Source organism: Sebastes umbrosus, chromosome 8 (assembly GCF_015220745.1).
Source record: "Sebastes umbrosus isolate fSebUmb1 chromosome 8, fSebUmb1.pri, whole genome shotgun sequence".
Taxonomy (NCBI): domain Eukaryota; kingdom Metazoa; phylum Chordata; class Actinopteri; order Perciformes; family Sebastidae; genus Sebastes; species Sebastes umbrosus.
In genome coordinates, this window is record NC_051276.1 from 13,032,452 (window position 1) to 13,054,421 (window position 21,970).

Here is a 21,970-nt window from a genome sequence, read left to right on the forward strand (position 1 = left end):
GTGGACTGGGAGGGATACGGCCCAGAGGAGCGCTCCTGGGTACCTCGTTCCCGCATCCTGGATGCTGCTATGGTTCGGGAGTTTCATCAGGCTCATCCTGAGAAACCTGGAAGATAGCCTGGAGGCTCTCATTAAGGGGGAGGTACTGTCATGTTATCAGATTGGCAGCTTAGTGTTTCCTTTGTTTCCCTGCCCTGGTGTCTCCTGTTTGTGTTTCCTTGTTTGTCTAGTCTGTCAGTTTGTTGGGAGGTGTGGCCTTCTGTCTCCTCCTCTTACTCCTCCTCTGGGCGGGCATGCGGGAGCAGCTGAAATCAATCATCACAATCACCTGCAGTATATCTACCCCGGTCTTCCTATAACTCATCGCCAGATCGTTCCGTCACCCACAGTGGTATTGAACTTAATCAGGCTCCCGAGTATTTTTGCTCTCTTGTTTTTGGATGTTGCTCTCTTGTTGGAATTGTTTGGACTTACCTCGTGTTTTTGTTGCTCTGTGCTCAGGTCTGTTCTCCTGCCAGCTGTGGCTGCTTCCATACCTGCCTGCTCACTCCTGCTCTCTGCTCCTGGATCACCCTGGAACCCTTTTTTGTTAAAATAAATATTATTTTTGTTCATACTTTAAAACGTCTCGTTGTGTGCTGCTTTTGAGTCCACGCTGTTGTTTAATCCAGAACATAACACAATGATGCCAAAAAATGTTTGCCTACTGAAGCTTTAATCTGTCAATTATTTTCTTGATTGTTTGGTCTATAAAATGTCAGAAAATGGTGAAAAATGTCGATCAGTGTTTCCAAAGCCCAAGATGACGTCCTCAAATGCCTTGTTTTGTCCACAACTCAAAGATATTCAGTTTACTGTCATAGAGGAGTAAAGAAACCAGAATATATTCACATTTAAGAAGCTGGAATCAGAGAATGTTGTTGTTGTTGTTTTTTTTCTTTAAAAATTACTCAAATAGATTAATCAATTATCAAAATAGTTGGCGATTAATTTAATAGTTGACAACTAATTGTTTAATCTCTATATCAAATGCATTGTTTTGACCAACTAACAGTCCAAAACCCCAAATGTTTTCAATTTACAATGATATAAAACTGAGTAAATCAACAAATCTTTTCATTGGAGAAGCTAGATTACCAGAGTGTGGTTGACATTTTTGCTTGATTAAACAACTGAAATAATTAAATTATTATTAAAATTGCATATTTATTGATTGATTTAGCAATTAATCAACTAACAGTTCTAAATCTGGAAGGTGAATTAAGATAAAGTGAGCAGGGAAGTCCAAAATGTTTACCAAAGTTTAAACAACTTGTTTTCTATTTTGTGTTAATTTTCACCTGACTGGCAAAATCTTTTAAAACTATTTGTTGAGTGGTGATCCAATAAATTCATCCATAAAATGTCAACCTGAGAGCAGACAACAGTCTCCTCTGCTGCCGTGGTGACCAAGGATAGACAGAGAGAAAAGGAGAGAAAAGATAGAAAGTGAGGAGTTGGCAGACAGAGAGCTACAGACAAGGACAGACAGATAAATGTAAAGACGGGAAAAAGACAAAGTAATAAATCATTAATTGAGACAACAGCTTTAATTTCTCATTCATAATTGTCTACTTTGTTACTGCTCTCATGAATGTGCTCTCAGCATGTCAGTAAAACCTGAATTGACCTGAAATGGATCCACTATAAAAACATACACTTATATTATTTGGTTAAAATAAAAGTTGTTAGGACTTAGAAACATAAAATCACCAGCATTCAAAATAAAAATTTAACTGTGCCAAGCTTGTCTCTTGTTTCAACAAAAGTGAAAGTTCACTCCATGTTTCCTTAATACCAGACTCCTTTGCACTGTAAAATAGCATAATCAGTTATATTAAATAAACCCTTCTTTTATTATTAACTCAGTGTAATTAGATACATTTGTCAGTTTCAAGTTTGTCCTAGTTATCGCCTTCAGAACATATAATCATGAGTTCAGTCTTGTAACTGAAGAATGAGTGGACATACAGTATTGTTATACTTCCCAGGGTCGCGGGGGCAACAGTTCCAGCAGCGAACCGATCCAGTGAGTGCTGGAGGTCACAGACTGATGATGCCAACAGGACCACATCATCTGCAAAAAGCAGCGATGAGATCCTCAGCACACCGAACTGCAAACCCTCCTCCCCCCGACTACGCCTTGATATCCTGTCCATGAATATCACAAACAGGATTGGTGACAAAGCGCAGCCCTGGCAGAGGCCAACCCCCACCGGAAACGAGTCCGACTTACTGCCGAGAACCCGAACACAGCTCTCGCTTTGGGCGTACAGAGATTGGATGGGCCTGAGAAGTGAACCCCTCATCTCATACTCCCGCAGCACCTCCCACAGTATCTCCCGAGGTACCCGGTCATACGCCTTCTCCAAGTCCACAAAACACATATAGACTGGATAGGCATACTCCCAGACCCCCTCCAGGATCCTTGCGAGAGTGAAGAGCTGGTCCGTTGTTCCACGGCCAGGATGGAATCCGCATCGTTCCTCTTAGATCCGAGGTTCGACTATCGGCCGAACCCTCCTTTCCAGCACCTTGGAGAAGACTTTACCAGGGAGGCTGAGTAGTGTGATACCCCTGTAATTGGCACACACTCCTTAGGCACTGTCACCGACTTCCACGCAATGTTGAAGAGACGTGTCATCCAAGACAGCCCCGCCACACACAAAGCCTTCAGCATTTCTGGACGGATCTCATCAATCCCCACTGTGGAGTTGTTTGACTACCTCAGTGACTTCCACCAGGGAAATTGATTTTCTTTATGATCAAAATTAAAACAAGTCAAGCCATGATGGAGATTAGACTTCCCTGCTGTGGTTAATGTGAAAGCTAAAAATCACCTATGGAACAACAAACTTAGTATGATCAAAAGTGAAGTAAAGTTCAACTTCTAAATAAAAACACTAAGTGGATTCAACATAAGCATTATAGATTAAGTTAGAGATCTAAGATTTAACTTGGAATGAATTAACAAAGTTAGGTAAGCCAAAACTTCAGAACTTAAGTTAGACTAACTCAAAATGTTATTGAAGTTTGTTGCCTTGAAAATTGTACTTTTCTCAACTTTTTTCTGTTTTACAGTGTGGAGTGTCACGTGGTGACAGATGGAGGCACGGGGAAAGGAAAGGTGTCAGGCCAGTTCACCTGCAGGTATTCAGAGAAGGAGGAGCACGCTTAATGTAGGACAGCTTTCCAACAGGGCATTCTTCAGCCCTAAATATAGGACAGGACAGAAGTAGGCTGAGCTGAGAGCGCTGCCAAAAGGACACGAAAAGAAGCCTTGCCTACGGTGAGTGAGGACAGCGTGATGTGCACTCATACATTGTTTTGTTAACTTTTATTGCTCATTGTTTAGGTTCCCACAGACCCCACTGCTGCATGTGTAAAACCCAAACAGTGGTAAGTCTTCCTTTTGCCACAAACTGAGGTTCACATTCTTTACTTACATATCCATATGAACATTGAAAATGTTATTGGTCGCTGTAAATGTTACTCCTGTCGAGATCGCCTCCCAAAACAATTTCAATGTAAGAGATGGCAACATGTTCTTATCCCAACTCGTCACATACTGCCGCTTTGTCACGCTCTTTCGCCTCACTTTAAGGCCTTGACACACCAAGCCGACAGTTGGCTGTCTGCCAATTTCAGGCCTTCAGTGAGCGTCTGTCAGCCTAGTTATTGCGGTGTGTCCTGCACCGTTGGCTCTAGTCTGCCTGTGTCGGAGGCTTTTTGGTCGGTTCAGTATGTTGAATCGGCGGCGGAGCTCGTCGGTGAGAGAAATCACTCTGATTGGCTGTTCAGCTTAAACGAATCAGCACCAGAAGAAAAACGGAAGTGAGGAAAGCAAGTCAACGAGTGAAGTCAAGAGGGCAAACACAGAAGGCTCTTCTCATTTTTCATCTTCATCTCATATGATCATTCCAATACACTGATATTTTCACAATGAAATGGCCATCTGGAATGAAGCTATGTGGTGAGTGAGAGTGGTGTGAAAATGGTCGGCAAACGCCGCTTTATTCCATGTACGTATCATAATAACGGCTTGTATATCCGCCGTCCTCGATCTTCCGGTTTCCCTTTTTGAATGATGAATACAGACTACCGCCGCCTGCTGGTACGGAGAGTTATTTCCTCTCACACAGGCGCAGAACGTACGTGGTAGTTGGCTGTTGGCTGTAGTCTTTGCGGTTTGTTCGAGTGCAACCTTTTGGCCAAGACACAGGCCACTAGTTCTCTGATGTCGGTTTGGTGTGTCTGGGCCTTAAGGTTTAGGCAACAAAACCACTATAGTTAGGTTTAGGAAAAACCTACATGGTTAGGCTTAGAATTACTATGTTTGTAAAGTGAAAATTAAACTGACGTGAACACGGGACATTAACGAACAGCTGATTGTAACGTGAAAGTGAAACTTAATGCACGGGACACAAACAGCGGTCTCCTGGATGGAAGCCTTGTGTTTGCTCTTTAAACTACGTCACCAGTCACTCCCGGCACACTTTCTCTGTGTTCACTGTCACCGCGGTTGTGTTTACATAGTAGTTAGCCTCATAGAAAGCCCGGTGTGTCTAATACAGGCTAAAGGGTGCCTTGTGCAGCGGTGTTTGACCCCTGGGAAGGAGAATGGGCTGGAGATAGGGGACAAAAGCTACTATGAAGCTTCAGCTGTCGATCACAGACAAATATGTGTATCTTCCAAAGAAAGATCCTTTAAGTGTGGTTTTTTGGGGTTGTTATAAAGAGGATTCCAAACAGAACATTAGGATTTATTAAAGCATTTATATGTGTTTGCATCACATAGGGTTTATACTTTCTGCTTCTGTATAAGATCCACTGTATCCTGCCCATCCCACCACACAATAACAAAGAATTATTCTCTTTTTGGAGCTGTTAAGGAGTCTGTATCTGGCTCAAAGACGGTGCAGTGAGGTAGATTCTCGCCAACTTCATGACTGGGACTTCATGGGCAACCCTCTGACTCACTACACCCCCTCCCCGCTGAGCTGACAAGGGATTTTTCTCAAAAGTCTGGCTTTTAAACACACACTCTTCCTACAAACACACCTTCCTCGTTTCAGCTATAAACTCTCCCTCGTTATGTCAACATGTAGCTCCACACAGTTATCCTCCAGTGTCTGTATAAGTGGGGCTGGGCTCACATGTTTTACACTGTGCTGTGACAAGCCTCGACTTGTTCCACGCAGCGAGACCCAGAAACACCCACACCGTACACTTCACAATTACCGTCAATGAGAGAGATGTTAACATTCCCGCTTGAGGAAGTCGAGGTTAACTGAGATCACAGGTTAGGAAGGAAGAAGAGTCATAGAGATGTGGGTGGAGTCGGGTTAAGATCCTCACACTAGGTCAAAATAAAGAACCATGTGTCCTCTTTCGCCTCATAGTAGTAGTGTGTTATTTTTAGCAGGTGTGGTTATGGTAATTATAAACAGCACAATTCAATGACACTCCTCAGCGTCCTTACAGGAACTCAAAAACACATCAAGAAGTATCCTGTTTACACCTTTTTCTCTTTTCAACTGCTTTTCACTGGTCAGCTAAGCTCTCGGTAGTTATAGTCCTGTTTCTTTTATGTAACAGTAACAGTGTGGTTTCAAGTGGATGCGTGTTTTAGACATTTTGTTAGAGTGCCGGTTTGAGAGAAGTCCCCCGAGTTTGCAAAATCCTTGTTCACAGCTCACAAAATGGACTCTTATTCTGTCATGACCCACGCAGTTGATGAAAAATATCTACCCAAACCTGCTCTGTTCTGTTCTACCGCAGCGGCCTGGTACACGGAGACACACATACCTACAGTAATCATGACTCATTAAGAAATTCCCACTCTCCACTTTGCTAGAGGTTCTCTGCAGTGAGTCATCGGAAAACATAGGATAGGTGTGACATTCAGGGACTGGCTGCTGCGTCTTTACATGTGGAGGAAACAGGTGGTGAGATCCTCACAGGGAGAGGGGAATTTTATCCAGGCATTTGGATTTGTTGATGATCAAGACATATTTTCATTGTGAATTTTATATGATGTAATAAATCTCCGTCACCAAGTTGTTAGATGACAGTTCTCTTACTGTTTTTATTTCCAATTTAACACCAAGTTTATAGGTGTTTACATTGTCTATTAGACTTTAGCTATGTCTTTCTAAGCACAGAAATACTTATTTTGATAGTTAGTTTTAACCCAGGCTATTTAGGCAGAGGGAATTTAGGAGAGTAAAACTGAATAATAAAAAAGATGCTAAATCCAACATTGTGTTTATTAAAACAATAATCTACTCAGATTAAAAAGGTGTATTGTTTTCACATTTAAATCCCTAGCTTTGCAGATCAGATAGGAAATGTAAATGTTCAGACCCATGGCATGTCGCTGTTTTTCAAATTTGGCCCTTCTAAGAAAAGTTATTGAATATGCCTGGCGTACATTTTTTTTTTTTTTTTTTTATGTGAACAAATCCAATGAAAAGACAACAAGACAACAAATCTACAGCCATGCTAGTGGCTGTACTTCAGCAGATACTGGGTCATAAAACATATAACCATCATTAAATATTGAACACAAAACATTTTTGAGGACATTTTTGTGATGTCTGTGCAAAGATGGCAACTGTTCTTGTTAGATGGCCAGAAGCAAACATATTTGCTTAGTTCCTGTGACTGAATGAGTGGGTAAATAATGTTGGTCACTCTCCCAACAAGGAAAATACTGTCCAAGTTGTCTGTAGAGCACCCAGTCAGCCACTGTTGCTCTTTTATTGCTTTAAGCAACGAGTACTGAACAAACGAGCCGTAAATCAGCGTGTTTTTATTCGGGACAGTTCTTGGAAGCGACTGGACGCACAACATGAGCAACCCCTCCAGCAATGTCAAAGGTTTCTCTGGACACATTCCAGTCCAGCGGGGTCCTCTGTGTACCCACACCCAGCTCAAATATCTGGAACGAGTCTACCGCTCAGTGACTCTGCAGTAAAAGTAGCAGGAGCATGGACTCAATCAGTCTGGAAATCCAATGAAATGAAAATAGATACAGAAGCAGCAAAACCAACTGGTTGGAAGGTAACTTGTGGTAATAACTGCTTTTTTTGCCTAAAGCTGTGACATGAGTTTTTTACTCAGAAAATTATCTCTTGGGGAAACTTTTTTTTCCCCTCAGTACATTTATATTAATTTCAGTCATGATTGAAAGCAGCCGTTTTCTTTATGAAACGCCATTTTCTTGATTGGAGGGATACATGTTGTTGGGTAGTGTCTAGAGGGGAACCAGCAAATTGGGAAAACTCTCGCGAGATGGTTAAGGTTAGGCATTGAGCTCGAATAGTTACGTTTGACCTCGAACGGTTAAGCATTGACCTCAAGCGGTTAAGGTTAGGCATTGACTATGAACAGTTAAGGTAGGGCACTGACCTCGAACGGTTAAGGTTAGGCATTGACTACGAACAGTTAAGGTTAGGCATTGACCTCGAATGGTTACGTTTAGGCATTGACCTCGAATGGTTACGTTTAGGCATTGACCTCGAATGGTTACGGTTAGGCATTGACCTCGAACGGTTACGTTTAGGCATTGACCTCGAACGGTTAGGCATTGACCTCGAATGGTTACGGTTAGGCATTGACCTCGAACGGTTAGGCATTGACCTCGAGTGGTTAAGGTTAGGCATTGAGCTCGTATGGTTAAGGTTGAGCATTAATCTCGAATGGTTACGGTTAGGATAGGTTGCCGTGTAGCGAGTCCTATGAGAGTTTGCAATTTGCGGGTCACCTTCTAGACACGACCATGTAATTGGACAGCCTGTAATCCTAATTAGGCGATGGGAAATTGGCATCTAAAAAGGCTAAAAGACACCATCCGATCATCCCTAAGAAACCTTAAAATTTGCTGAAATTCACATCGGCAAAAGCCCCACAAATAGACAGAATAAGGAAATAAAGACATTTGGACAAGGAGACAAGTGCAACATGGGTTTATTGTCAAACTGGTTATTAAGACATGAACTTGATTAATGCCATATCAAATGTTAAACTCCGCTGTAGTAAAGTGCAGATTCAAATCAAGTTGCCCTGGGAGTCCTCATACATTTTCTATGTCTGGTTTTGAACTGTCAGGTTAAATATGAAAATCTATGAATTATGAAAAGCCCTTTTTTTCAACCCACACATCTAAAGCTAATGTGCAAACAAGATAATTCACAAAGCTTTACTACTGTGTACGTCGAGGCGTCCTCCCACTCATTCGTGTCTTCAGTTCTCATACAATTGGACGACGGTTGTACAAAATGAGCAGAACGATCCTAGCTGTAGTCTAGTTTGGAGTCTAGGAGTTCTCATGAAAGGTTTTCTGCAGTGATCGGTTGGTTGATATGCTGCTGCTGCTGCACATGCACAGTGGGCCAATGTTGGTAAACCTACCTAGATTTTTTTTCTCTTTCTGATCATGATTATTAAAAGAACGATGGCATTTAAAGGTCGGCCATGTACGAACGTTAAGAGGTCACTTCTGTGTACAAGCCTGCACACTCCAGCGGTTGTAGACACCAAGTTTGGCCGCTGTTGTGTCTTAGTGGCAGTCATGTGCATTATGGAATCTCCATGAGTGCCACTTCACCAAACTCTTGCCCTCAATAATTTGTGTAAGCTCAAAAAACACTCCGCATACAAGAAACACACTGCGTGGCACTCACACACACATTCACTCAAATTCATTCACTCTTCTTACAACAATCAGTACAATGGTTTCGCATCCCCCTCCCTTCTCTGGGTGAAGTAAGGGGATACTGAAGGAAACGGCAGCAATGAGGTAAACACAAAAACTCATGAGATATTGCACAGACAAGTGCCGGCACAGAATACAACAGTCTCTCTTTCCAACAGCCTAGCCTGTGCATAGGAAGATTAAAGCACTTATGGTGTTCGCAGACATTAAACCCTTCTCGTAAAGCTTTGTTATACACTAAAGTGGGAACGACAAATGAGTCCAGAATCCACAACACTTGGCAGATATCCAGAGTTGCATGACGATGACTAAATGTTTTGTAAAAGTATATAAAAAAAAGAGTAACCTAATGATGACTGAGGAAGGGTCCATGACTGTTGGCAACAGTGATGGGACAAACAAAAAATAACCTGAAGTCCCAGCATATGTAGAAATGCCTCAATCCTTGCTTTGAGAAGAGAGAAGCAGGCAAAGTTGAGACTGGGTTGGAGCCAGCATGGAGAAAAATCTCTCAAGTTTCATTCAATAAATAGCATAGTGGAATATGCAAAAAAAAAATCAAATTTTTTATAAAGCAAAAATACGTAAACCCCTTACTCAGTTCATCCAGAGAAACAACTGTGTTTGTCCATGTTGCAATCCACTCGTAATACATCCCCACAGATCAGGCTGTGACCAGTCAGAGCCGTGGCTCCATCAACAAACAAACAGAAGAAGAAAATGGTAACTCATTCCTCCATTTACTCTCATCATTTTTCCATTTCTCCTGGTTGAACGAGGACATTTTTGTTCACGCGAATCTTCAAGTTCATACTCCACAAAAGTCCTAACCCACAAAGTTGTGTCTTTCAGCTCCTCAAACACCTTGTGGGTCGGACCTTGAACTATAATGCTCCTCAGTCTGTCCAGTCCGCTCGATGCGATCACACCCCCCCCTCCTCTTTTCATCCATCCATTCCCCTCAACTCCTTCACCATCATTATCTGTGGAGCAAGACGAAGGCCTCTAGTTTCTCAGGGATGTTTCCCCGGTAGTCGAGGCTGTGCTTGACGATGGCCCTGGCGGCCAGGCACTGCAGCGTGGTGTGGTTTATGGGCTGGATTATATTCCTGGACAGTTCCTTCTCGTCCAGGAGGTCGCAGGCCGTTTGTTGGAAGGCGTTGGTGCTGTCGAAGTGAGTCCCGCATGATATCAGCAGGTTCATGATGTCAGGGTGACCGTTGGACGCCGCTATGTGAAGGGGGCTGGTGGGTTGGAAAAGATAATAGATCCGCTATATGATTATACTACAAAACATGTTATCATCGGTGTGGTCTGACATGCTACTTGTTTAACTGGTGGCTGCCATAATAATGGTGCAACCGAGGAGCTTTTTAGGCATTTTCATTTACCTTCTTGGTTTACAGACAAAAGAAATAAAATGATTGTTCAAACTAGGGCTGTCAAAGTTAATAACACATTAGCGCAAAATCGTTTTAAACGCCACTAATTTCTTTAACGCATTAACGTGATTGATCTTTCGGAGGTTGTAGCGGGCTCAGTTTTGAAGCCAGAGTGAAGATACTGGCATCATATGAAACTAGAAAACCTAAAAAGGAACCCATTTGTACCAACCATGTCATACTTGCTTGTTGCAAAGGAGGCTAAATAACGCTTCAAACTTACACTAAATTTTGGCGAGGAAAACGGTCATGGCCATTTTTAAGAAGGTTCCCTTGACCTCTGACCCCAATATATGTGAATGTAAATGGGTTCTATGGGTACACACAAGTCTCCCCTTTACAGACATGCCCACTTTATGATAATCACATGCAGTTTTGGCCAAGTCATAGTCACGTCAGCACACTGACAGCTGTTGTTGTCTGTTGGGCTACAGTTTGCCATGTGATGATTTCTTTTTTTATGCTAAATGCAGTACCTGTGAGGGTTTCTGGATAATGTTTGTCATTGTTTTGTGTTGTGAATTGATTTCTAACAATAAATATATACATACATACATTTGCATAAAGCAAGCATATTTGCCCACTCCCATGTTGATAAGAGTATTAAATACGTGATTTAAGGTCCATTTTGAACAGATACAAAAAAAAAGTATGATTAATAATGCGTTTAAATATTTTAATTGACTGACAGCCCTAGTTCTAACCCTTTCTACTATGTTGTTTGTTATTAACAGAAATATTGGTGAAAAATAAAACCAGGATAGTGAAAGAACAATTGTGAGAGCTGAAAGCTGAAACTGGAGTAGAAGAAAAATAAAGACAAACAGACCTGTTGTCATCTTCATCGCGGCAGTTCACATCTGCCCCACACTCCAGAAGGATGGAGGCGACTGTGAGGGAGGGGAACTTGCAGACGGGATAGCGGCCCACACAGGTGGTGTTGCGGTCGACTGCCAGGTGGAGTGGACTGTAGCCGTTCTTACCACACGGCTGGAGCTTCAGGAATCTGTGAAGGTTTGGAAAGATGTCAACTTTTCAGTCGAGGAACAACAACAAGGTGACAAGGAACTACAACCGCCACGGTAACGGCACTAAGCAAGTACGGGACACAGTGTCCCAACTGACAATGAGGACTACGGGTTCATTTGCACAGATTATGAGACAGTCATCTTTATGTACACGATTCATTGACACAAATTTACAAAAGGCCTGTGGCAGAGGTGGAACACATTGTTTAGTTCAACTGACACTCTGACACACTTATTTGCTCAAAAGGGGGGGAAAGGAAAGTGCTGTGACTGGTGCAAAGTTACACTACAAAAGCAAATACAAGGCAGGGCATGAAAGACATTTCTAGAAATGAGGTCAAAGAAAATCACTGCTACAAAAAGGTATGCATTTCCCTCAAAACTACCATATTTTGTATTGCACAAACACACGTGGATGACCTCACTCTACAAGACTACTGAGGCAATCTTCCTCACTCAAGACAAATTGTTGCCGCAAGTAATTTACACAGAAACTCACTTGTAGATGGTTTCCTTCTTGAAGTGGTCCTGCTCTGCGGTACAGGGCACCTTCTCTAAAAGACAGACGAGGTGCAGGATGATTGACAGGGCCTTGCTGAGCTGAGCAGGGTCAGGAGGCATGGGTCCATTTTGTTTAACTGCCCGCTCAATCTCCAACACACTCTTGGAAAGGATCCCCATCAAGTCCTCAAATGACACCGATGTCCCGAGGAGCCCTTTGGCTCGGTCCTGCAGCATGAAGGAGAAGAGCTCAGCGAACGACAGCAGGCTGGAGGCCGTCATGGGGCTGAGGGGGTCCAGATTGCTCTGCTGCATGTCCAACGCATACTTCCACAGATTGATACAGCGCTCAAAATTCCCAGAGTCAGCGTACACAGCACCTCGGTAACGGATGTAATAAGACGTGTCTGGATGTTGTGGGCCGAGGATTCTTTCACGGATGAGCAGTGCTTGCATGCGCATCTCATCTGGGTCAGATATCAGCCCGTCCAGCTCTTCGCCATTTGTTACCTAGGAAGAGGATGACAAGGTTAAGACAATATGCAGGGTGCGACTAATAAATGTACATAGTTCAAATAAAATGTCAAGAAATATTTTGTTCATGTTTCTACATTTAGAAATCTTTTGAATCAATAGGTTTTGGGTCTTTATTTAGTAAAATTTGATGAAAAACATGTACCGATTTTTATACTATTTTTTTTTTTTAATAACAATTGTAATGCTTTTATCAATTATTATGTTTTTTTGACTTACATAACCTTTTAGCTTGGGTTATACAGATTTTAGGGAGAAGACGCATTTGAAGATGCTCCAAGAAATGACATCACAATAAGCAAAAATACCAGTGTAGGCACTAGTAGACCATTTCTATTGCAAAGTTCAAAGGGTTAAGACCTTACACTGGACTGCTGCAGTAGATTCTCTGTGTATTGTACTGAATTTGTATTTATCAGGTTTTTTTCCTGTTTCCTTTGTGCCATTTCTGTGAAAACGAGCAAGGTCCTAAATGTCTGGTTTTCTTTGTTCCATTTGCAAATGCAAAACAAACGCAGTCTGTGTCTCAAATACAAAAGACTAGGGTGCGACTTTTAAGGTTTTCCATGCACAGGGAATTTAAAAGCTTCTAAACTCTGTGCTGCCTTCACCAAATTATGACCATGTCAGCAATAATAAAACGTATTTCGAGAGCATTAAATGCAATGCGGGATCCCTCTGGGGTAGTGCTTGGTGGAAAGACAGGCTCAAAACTATTACTCACCTCCCTGGCGTAGTCGTATGCCATGATCAGCTGCTTGGGTTCGGGTTTATGGACAATGTTGTTACTGTCCGTGTACCTGAGGTCCATGGCTCTCTTCCAGTATTTTAAAGCTCCAAGCAGATCTCTCTTCTTGTCAACAAACGTGGCTCCCAAGAGCTCCAGGGCGTCAATGCGCTCCGTGTGGCTTGTCTGCAGAGAAAAGAAAATAATCGTTTCATACATTTCTCCCAAGATAAATATTCAATAGATTCAACAACATCATAGCTATAGCCTCACACACATTTATGCAGACAAACTCTCCACTGTAAGGGACAGAAACCCCGACCTGCTGGTGCGTCGTCAGGTCGTCTACGATGTTAGTGTGGCCTGTGACGCTGGCAGAGAGCAGGGGTGTCATTCCGTAGCCGTCCTGCTCCATGGATGCTCCGAACTGCAGTAACATCCGCATGATCTCCAGACTGCCCGACTCCGCACAGTCATGAAGCGCCGTGTTGCCTGTGAACAATTGACCATTTATGGTGACCTTTCTGCAAACAGAAGTAGTCTGCATAAACAAGTAATGCTAGATGATCTGCACATATATTTAATTGATCATATATCCATGCTGCCAGAGGAAGAGGTAATTGTGGCCTGTACTAATGCTGTACGACCATTGGGAAACTCCAGCTGAACCACAGTAATTTTGATAAAGCAGAAATGGTTTTAATAATATTGGTTGCTTTGCAAACTGGCCATTATTAAGGAGGACTTATTATGTTTTTGTGCCTTTTCCCCTCTCCTTTCGTGTGTTATATAGTTTTTTGTGCATGTAAAAGTCCAAAGTCTACACCAAAGATAGATAGATAGATAGTAACTTTATTGATCCTGAGGGAAATTCGCATTCAAAGGGAGTTACTCTCCCCCACAGAAACACTTCTCCTGAACAGCCTGCCTTGAAGTCCTGCCTTTTCTTCCGGACCATGGTGATGTCACCAAGTAACACATTTGCACAATACCTGCCTAGCAGCTAGTCTGGCATGCCTTCAGACAAAGCTATTTAGAGCGGAGCAGGAGCAGAGTTCAGCTGAGCATTTCAGACAGAGGGTGAAAAGAGGTGCTGCTAGTCAGTATGAGAAAAATAAAGCTTTTTTTGAAACCCAAACTATTAGATTTAGCATTACAAAAATACATTTAGCAAATGTTCTTAATGTTTCTACATAGAGGCCTAGAGAGTTACAGCAAAGCCAGAAGTGCAGCGATTTCAAACAGTCTTTGAGTTGTTTGCTTTTACTGGGTGGGTGTGTCACATCAAAAGGTGGAACCTGGTGCGATTTAAGACTCTGTGACACTGTGGTATTCTAACCAGCCATCAACATATAATGGAGCACATTTAAACTATAACACATATATTCATGTTCATGATTGTGCAAAATGACAATTTCGTCTTCTATACGTGCGATCAGTGCTGATGCTGAATGCAAGCCTCGTCTGAATGGAAAGACTGAAGAAATATTTATTATTAAATATTTTATTTCAGGGAGCCCGACCAGGACAAAGTCCACTATTACTGCATATATTTAAGTTAAGATTGAAACTGTCTTAAGTATATGGTTAAATGACAAGTAGCGGTTACAGAAATGCAAAGGTCTGGTGGTAGAATAGTAGTACGCCTAGGCATGTCTTGCTTATCCTTGTCCTGCAAACTTTTCTTTCAAATATAGGTCACTCAGCCCTGGAAATCCGGGTCAATCATCAACAAAAACATTGTAAAAGATTTCCACAGCTGGTTCTTCCTGGAGTTAAATACAAGTAGTCAAGGGTTCTGGGAGTGCTTATTGATTCCATAAAGTTAAAAGAAAAAAACAACAACACACATACAAGTAAATCAATTCAACACACCTAATAACACTTCATGTCCATCCTTAAAGGCCTATCATTTCAATGTAACACTTGTGTAATGCTGCTTTGCTTTTACTTGCGTCTAACCTGACCGCTCTCACTACACCAAGGTTCACTAAGGCTAATCCATATTCAAGCAGACCAGACAGGATCAGTCAGGGATTAACCATTATTTATACTCTGGAGTTTCTGCGAAAACTACACTGATCAGATTCTTTTTTTATCTTACTGTTGACAAAGAAAACGTGGCAGGTTTTCCTCTAGTTTATTAGAAATGGACAAGGAAAGCTGCATTAATAACATTGCAGAAACATTGTTTAACATTGCTGTTATTGTTTTGGGTGGCTTAATGCTTTCAAATGGACAATTGATTATACGGTCAATGTTTTAATATTTGTTTTCAGATATTAATACAAAGGAATATTATACCATTTTATCATCATGTTATAAATTTTCCACTTTTCTCTTTTGGACCTTCCTCAAAGCCATGTGCCACCAGATTTGACACCTTTTCTGGGTGAATAAATTCAACATAGGGCTGGGTATTATGACAATATACATTGTCAAAACGATATAAAAATGTCTATCGTATATCTTTCTACATTGTTTCTATCGCAATATAGGCTAAGCCTATATTGATTTATTTTTTCTTTATGAATTCACTTAAAACTGTTATTTTCATTTTGTACTCAAGTTCTTAAAATGAGAAAATATGAACTTTTCATTTGTCAAATATTTAATTCACACATAAGTATACAAAAATACGCTTTACCGTGTGGTTATTTCATATAGACTATTTATTAATTGACCGACCAGAAATCATGCTATATCGTGATATAAATCGTTATCAAGATATGAAATGACCTATATCAGTTTTACACGGTGAAGGAAATATGTTGATCTTTGCTTGTCTGGATGATAAACTCACTTCCACTAACAAAACAAGTTAATCCAGAAACTAAGGAAATCCTTTCTAAAGCCAGGGATTACTCAGAATACTCATTATGCGCTTCCAAACAGAGTTTAGGCTACCTTAAGCCAAAGTGAGGAGGGCACCTCACTAACAGGTGTTGTACTGAAGGAATTTAATTAAAAAGTGTTGGTTTGTCTGGGGAGGAAATAGCTGACCACAGCTTTTTAAGCAGTTCATATCAGCTGCGATTGAAGTGTCCCAACTATTTTTTCCCCCTAACTTGCTTGCCTTCCTCCATCAACACAAGGTCCATTGTTTTTGGAAATCTGCCACTTCATATCTAATATTACACATCTATTCCTTCCTGTTGGTTCAGCTGTTATGGGAAAGGCCATAGTCTGAAGAATGGGCTAGCAAGAGTGCTTTCCACCTCAATCACCACACATGATACGGACAAGCTCGCTTGTAAGCACATGCATTGGTTTGTGCACAATAGAGCACCTTGTCTCCTGCTCGTCTTCTGGTCAGGAGAACTTTAAAAAAGTGTCTTGACTTTGGGGTTTTAGCTTAAGTGAATAAATTTAGAGTCAACCACAAATAAGCCGAAGGTGGATTCATCAGGCAAGTCAAGGATGAGCTACAACAGCACGGTTCTGACCAGTGGAAGTGTCGGAGGCGAACGCTCAAATCAGTACTTGCAAGTTAAACAGAGTCCTGCATGACGATTAACACAAACATATGTTTAATATACATTTTGAGAGCATGATAAGTTCAGTAGCGGTCAAAGGAGAAGAGGACTATGGTTTGAGAGGTTTCTAAAATGGACAAATTGTTGATTTTTCCAACCATGAAAACCGGTCACATTTGAAATCCATTGGATTCCAGCCTTCTTACAGTGGTCAAGTGTTTTGATACACAACATTATTTAATGCAGGATCGCTTTAATGCTTTTCTATTCAAGCAACCCTGGTTTGTCATCTCATAAAATACAATAGCCTGAACAAACACATGGACACTGGTTTTCATGTATTCATAGAATACCATCCAAGGAGAGCTTATGACACACCCACAGAACTAGTCCAAGCCGACGTAGACGTCACCGCTGCTTTCCATTGTGAAACCAGTTCATGATTTTTTTTGTTGAGTCATTTCACATGGAAACATGCAAATGCTTATTACAGAGTGTACACTTAGATGTGCGTGTAATAATCACCTGTGTTGTATGAGGGTATTTACCTGTTTACAATATAATCTGATTTTTGTTGATTTTCTCTAAAAAAGTTCTTGCTGTGAGATCATGAAATACCTTTATCAACTATTGCTCCATCATGTATCTGGCAACACTACTGTGAAATAGGGAACTCAAACCAAATTAAACTCGGAAATGTACACATATTTTCTCAGGGACTGAGACAGTGTGAATATATAAGGAGGCCACTGTATTTCATGTGTTGCTGTAACAGCTGTGAATGTGCTATCCACTCACCTTTTACATTTAGATGTGTGTGTAATCACCTGTGTTGTATGAGGGTATTTACCTGTTTACAATATAATCTGATTTTTGTTGATTTTCTCTAAAAAAAGTTCTTGCTTCAAGATCATGAAATACCTTTTATCATCTATTGCTCCATCATGTATCTGGCAACACTACTGTGAAATAGGGAACTCAAACCAAAATTAAATGTACACATACTTTCTCAGGGACTGAGATAGTGTGATTATAAGGAGGCCACTATATGTTGCTGACAGCTGTGAATGTGCTATCCACTCACCTTTTACATTTACATGTGTGTGTAATCACCTGTGTTGTATGAGGGTATTTACCTGTTTACAATATAATCTGTTTTTGTTGATTTTCTCTAAAAAAAGTTCTTGCTGTGAGATCATGAAATACCTTTTATCATCTATTGCTCCATCATGTATCTGGCAACACTACTGTGAAAAGAAACGAAACTCTGAAATGTACACACATTTGTGTGAATTATAGTGTGACTATAAGGAGGCCACTGTATGTATCATTTGTTGCTGTGACAGCTGTGAATGTGCCATCCACTCACCTTTCACACTCTTCCTGTTGACATCTGCACCTCTCTCCAGCAGGTACTGTGCTATCTCCTTGTGTCCCTTGTAGCAGGAGATCATGAGACACGTGTGGCCGTGTCTGTTGGCCACCTCCAGGTCAGCTTTGTGCTCCACCAGGTACTTCACAATGTCCAGGTGACCGTCAAAGCAGGCTGCCCTCAGAGGAGTGGAGTTGGTCAGGGTGGTGCTGTTGACAGAAGCTCCGTGGCCCAGCAGAGACTGGACCACCTTCAGGTGACCGGCCGCCGAGGCAGCCCAGAGAGGCGGAGCACCCTCGATGGTCTCCCCGTCGAAGTTCACCGACCCACCGACCTCCACGGGAGCGCTGCAGCACTCCAGCAGGTACTCCACCAGGTCCAGGTGTCCGTACCGGGAGGCCATCAGCAGCGGCGTGGCTCCGTTTGTCTTCTCGCCCATCAGCTTGGTCACCTCGTGTCCATCTTTGTTCTCCAGCAGCTTCTGAAGCAGCCGGAGTTTACCGTCCCGGGCTGCGTTAAACACTGCTGTCTTTAAATCCATCTCTGGGAGTGAAGTTATAAATAAAAAAAGGCAATAATGTCCGTGAAACGATGACTGTGGAGGTGTAAGGTTACTGTGGACAGGTGGAGCACCTCCTTTGTTTACAACAAGCTCAGACTCACCAGCTAATAAAACAACCAATGTGTGACTTTATAAACCTCAGCTTTTAAAAACGAGCATCATCAATCTTTAAATGTATTAACTCAGACGTTTTTAAGGCGACCCTTGGTCCAGAAATACATTAGTCGCCGAGTTAGGTAGCAAAAGGTGTGCTAGTTAGTAGTCAACTTCCTTGATCTGTGTTAGCGTTCAGCTAGCCGACTTAGCTTCGCTTAGCTGAACTACTGTTGCTAAGGTTACAACCTCTTTATTGTTCGCTCAGCCGATACTCATCCAGTGACATTTCTTCTTCTTCCTCCGAGTAGCTCGTCTCCATGGCTTCCTAAGCTTGTCATTGTTATTTATAATCGCTTCCCGAGGGCCAAAATGTAGAAAATCCACCCCCACTCGTTACTGCTGTTAGCTTAGCCTGGGCTAACGACGTTCGCTCTGTTGTTCGGCCAACAATCAGAGAGGATGTCCTCAGTGTGTCTCCGTCTTTCACACACGAACAAGTCGAGAAATGAGATAGAGATGTTATCCCAACACGGTGAATAACTATTCGTCCATGTAGCCACTCAGCCAAAGCTGGCACGACAGCAGTGTTAGCTGTGTGGAAGGTAAATAGGAAGGCTCTCCACCCACACGGCTCCACCGTTCACCGGATGATCACGACTCACTTTCTGTCAAATCAACAACCAGACTCAGCCTTTTCTCTCGGCTGGCGCAAATGATTGACGTGTGAGCGGACCAATCACAGAGCTGGTAGACCGTGACGTAGTCAGTCAATAAAAAAAACAACAAAAAGAGAGAGATAGCTGCTCTTCAGGAAACCTGGAGATTATAAATAAGTAATTACTATGTAAAGAGAAGCCAACGTGTAAAAGAAATCTGATGGATTAATATTTTTTCTTTTTTTTTTTTAAATATTGTATGGGTGAAAATATGAATGTGATGGCCTTGATTATATCTCTCCCTACAGGATAACATAGGCATGACCAGAGGATGCATCCCACTTCATCCCTCACTGAAAATCAAGTGTTTATTAACCCTCTGAGACCAATCACAGAGCTGGTAGACTGTGATGTAGTCAGTCAATAAAAAACAACAAAAAGAGAGAGATAGCTGCTCTTCAGGAAACCTGGAGATTATAAATAAGTAATTACTATGTAAAGAGAAGCCAACGTGTAAAAGAAATCTGATGGATTAAGATTTTTTCTTTTTTTTTTTTTTTTAATATTGTATGGGTACAAATATGACTGTGATGGCCTTGATTATATCTCTCCCTACAGGATAACATAGGCATGACCAGAGGATGCATCCAAAAACATCATCCCTCACTGAAAAGCAAGTGTTTATTAACCCTCTGAGACCAATCACAGAGCTGGTAGACTGTGATGTAGTCAGTCAATAAAAAAACAACAAAAAGAGAGAGATAGCTGCTCTTCAGGAAACCTGGAGATTATAAATAAGTAATTACTATGTAAAGAGAAGCCAACGTGTAAAAGAAATCTTAAAATACTTCCTCTGTATCTACTGGATTAAGATTTTTTTTTCTTTTTAAATATTGTATGGGTACAAATATGACTTTGATGGCCTTGATTATATCTCTCCCTACAGGATAACATAGGCATGACCAGAGAGGATGCATCCAAAAACTTCCTCCTTCACTGAGCTGCTCTTCAGGAAACCTGGGAAATTATAAGATAAGATAAGATAAGATGAACCTTTATTAATCCCCGGAGGGAAATTCAGCTGTCAAAGCAGCAACATCAGCAAACAGAGTGATACACAGGAGAGGTAAAGGTATACAAAAATGATAAAAACAATAATAGAGATATAAAAGATACAGAGTGAATGGGTGAACATAGTGTGTGCAGTCCGTCAATAAATAAATGTAGTATGTACAATAAATAAATGTAATATGTACATATGTGCAGTCTATAAAGTGGTGTATAGGATGTATAGTGTAAAGTAAGTCTAAGTGCGCCAGAGTCCAAGATGGTTGCAGATAGTGCATATTTAAAGTTCTTAAAGTCCTCATAGTTCTCATATGGTATCATAAAGAAATAATTACCATGTAAAGAGAAGCCAACGTGTGAAGAAATCTTTTAAATACTTCCTCTGTATCTGCTGGATTAATTTTTTTTTTTAAATATTGTATGGGTACAAATATGACTGTGAGGGCCTTGATTATATCTCTCCCTACAGGATAACATAGGCACGACCAGAGGATGCATCCAAAAACATCATCCCTCACTGAAAAGCAAGTGTTTATTATTAACCCTCTGAGACCCAATTCAATAGACCCATTTTTGTCTTTTTTAGGGGGGTACAGGGGAGATAGCAGGTCAACAGTATATGGACAATATTTTGTTAATAGTCTGTTTATTGTCAATACTGTATATACTGCTCCTATTTTTATACTTCCTTCTATTTAATTGGTACATATTCTGTTACACTTCGTTTAGCTCTTTTTTACTGTGTTGGCCGATGCATCTTGTTTTTTGCACTATCCCCTTTGCTGCTGTACACTGCAAATTTCCCCACTGCGGGACTAATAAAGGAATATCTTATCTTATCTTATCTTATCTTACGTCACATAGAAGTGGTGTACATCATCTGAAAGCTGGGAACCTAAAGATTAATTTGAGATACAGCTCAGCACTGTGTGTCAAGTTGTTTAGAGTCATACATCAGAAATAAACATAAATTAATTAATAAAAAAAAAAGAGATGTAAAGAGAAGCCAACGTTTAAAGAAATCTTTTAAATAAATTGTAAAATTGTATAAGGGTTCAGAACATCATGATAGAAGTATATGATGGCTATCCCATGCTCACTTATGTCTCATAAGTTGTTGCAGCAATCTTTGGGTTGATACCATTTGATACACAGATTTGGTGCTAAATTTAACCATTTTTTTAAACTCGAGAATTGATAAAAAAAAATTAGCAATAATCCCTCCATAATACCACACTAAGACACCCAGACCTTGAGGAACACCATAGAAATAGACATGCTGTGATTTAGTATCAAAAACTTTTGACATTTGGAGATTTCTGTAAGAATTGCATTTTTCATTGATTAGATGGCGAACACTTCTGTTCTGGAAACTGCTCAGAGATCCCTTTATTGTTAATCTACCTAGGAAAGCCATCCATCCTCTGAAAGATCTAGGTCTGTAGTTTGTGGCTGTAACGTTTCATGAGACTGTGATTATCCTAGAGGTCACCACAGGTCAATGTATACAGTGAGGTCAAGTTTTTTAAAAAAAATGGCCTCAATACAATTAAAATGGCTACTATGGAGTTTAACATCATCACACATGAATACAATTGGGCTCATTGAATCCACAAGGGTCTCAGCTTTACAGAGATACCCAAATTTATGCAATTCCAAGACTGTTTAGGGACCCCAGTATGCAGAAATATTCAAATACACCATTTTAGAATAGGTGAAAATAACACATTTGTACTGTATGCAAAACACT

The 21,970-nt window shown here is 41.0% G+C and overlaps 1 protein-coding gene across 2 annotated transcripts; it reads right to left on the reverse strand.

Moving 5' to 3' along the window:
• Nucleotides 1-7,993: 7,993 nt before the first annotated feature.
• On the reverse strand, nucleotides 7,994-19,171 carry fem1c (fem-1 homolog c). Of its 2 annotated transcripts, none has more exons than XM_037777524.1 (6): nucleotides 17,836-19,171; nucleotides 13,268-13,482; nucleotides 12,988-13,176; nucleotides 11,728-12,239; nucleotides 11,030-11,206; nucleotides 7,994-10,002 (listed from the first exon to the last, which is right to left on the reverse strand). In XM_037777524.1, the coding sequence occupies exons 1-6, from the start codon at nucleotides 18,377-18,379 to the stop codon at nucleotides 9,738-9,740; spliced, it is 1,902 nt and encodes a 633-aa protein (XP_037633452.1). In that variant the 5' UTR covers nucleotides 18,380-19,171; the 3' UTR covers nucleotides 7,994-9,737. The 2 variants fall into 2 exon arrangements, with proteins under 2 accessions (XP_037633452.1, XP_037633453.1); XM_037777525.1 differs by having other exon boundaries at nucleotides 13,313-13,482; nucleotides 17,836-19,170.
• Nucleotides 19,172-21,970: the final 2,799 nt, after the last annotated feature.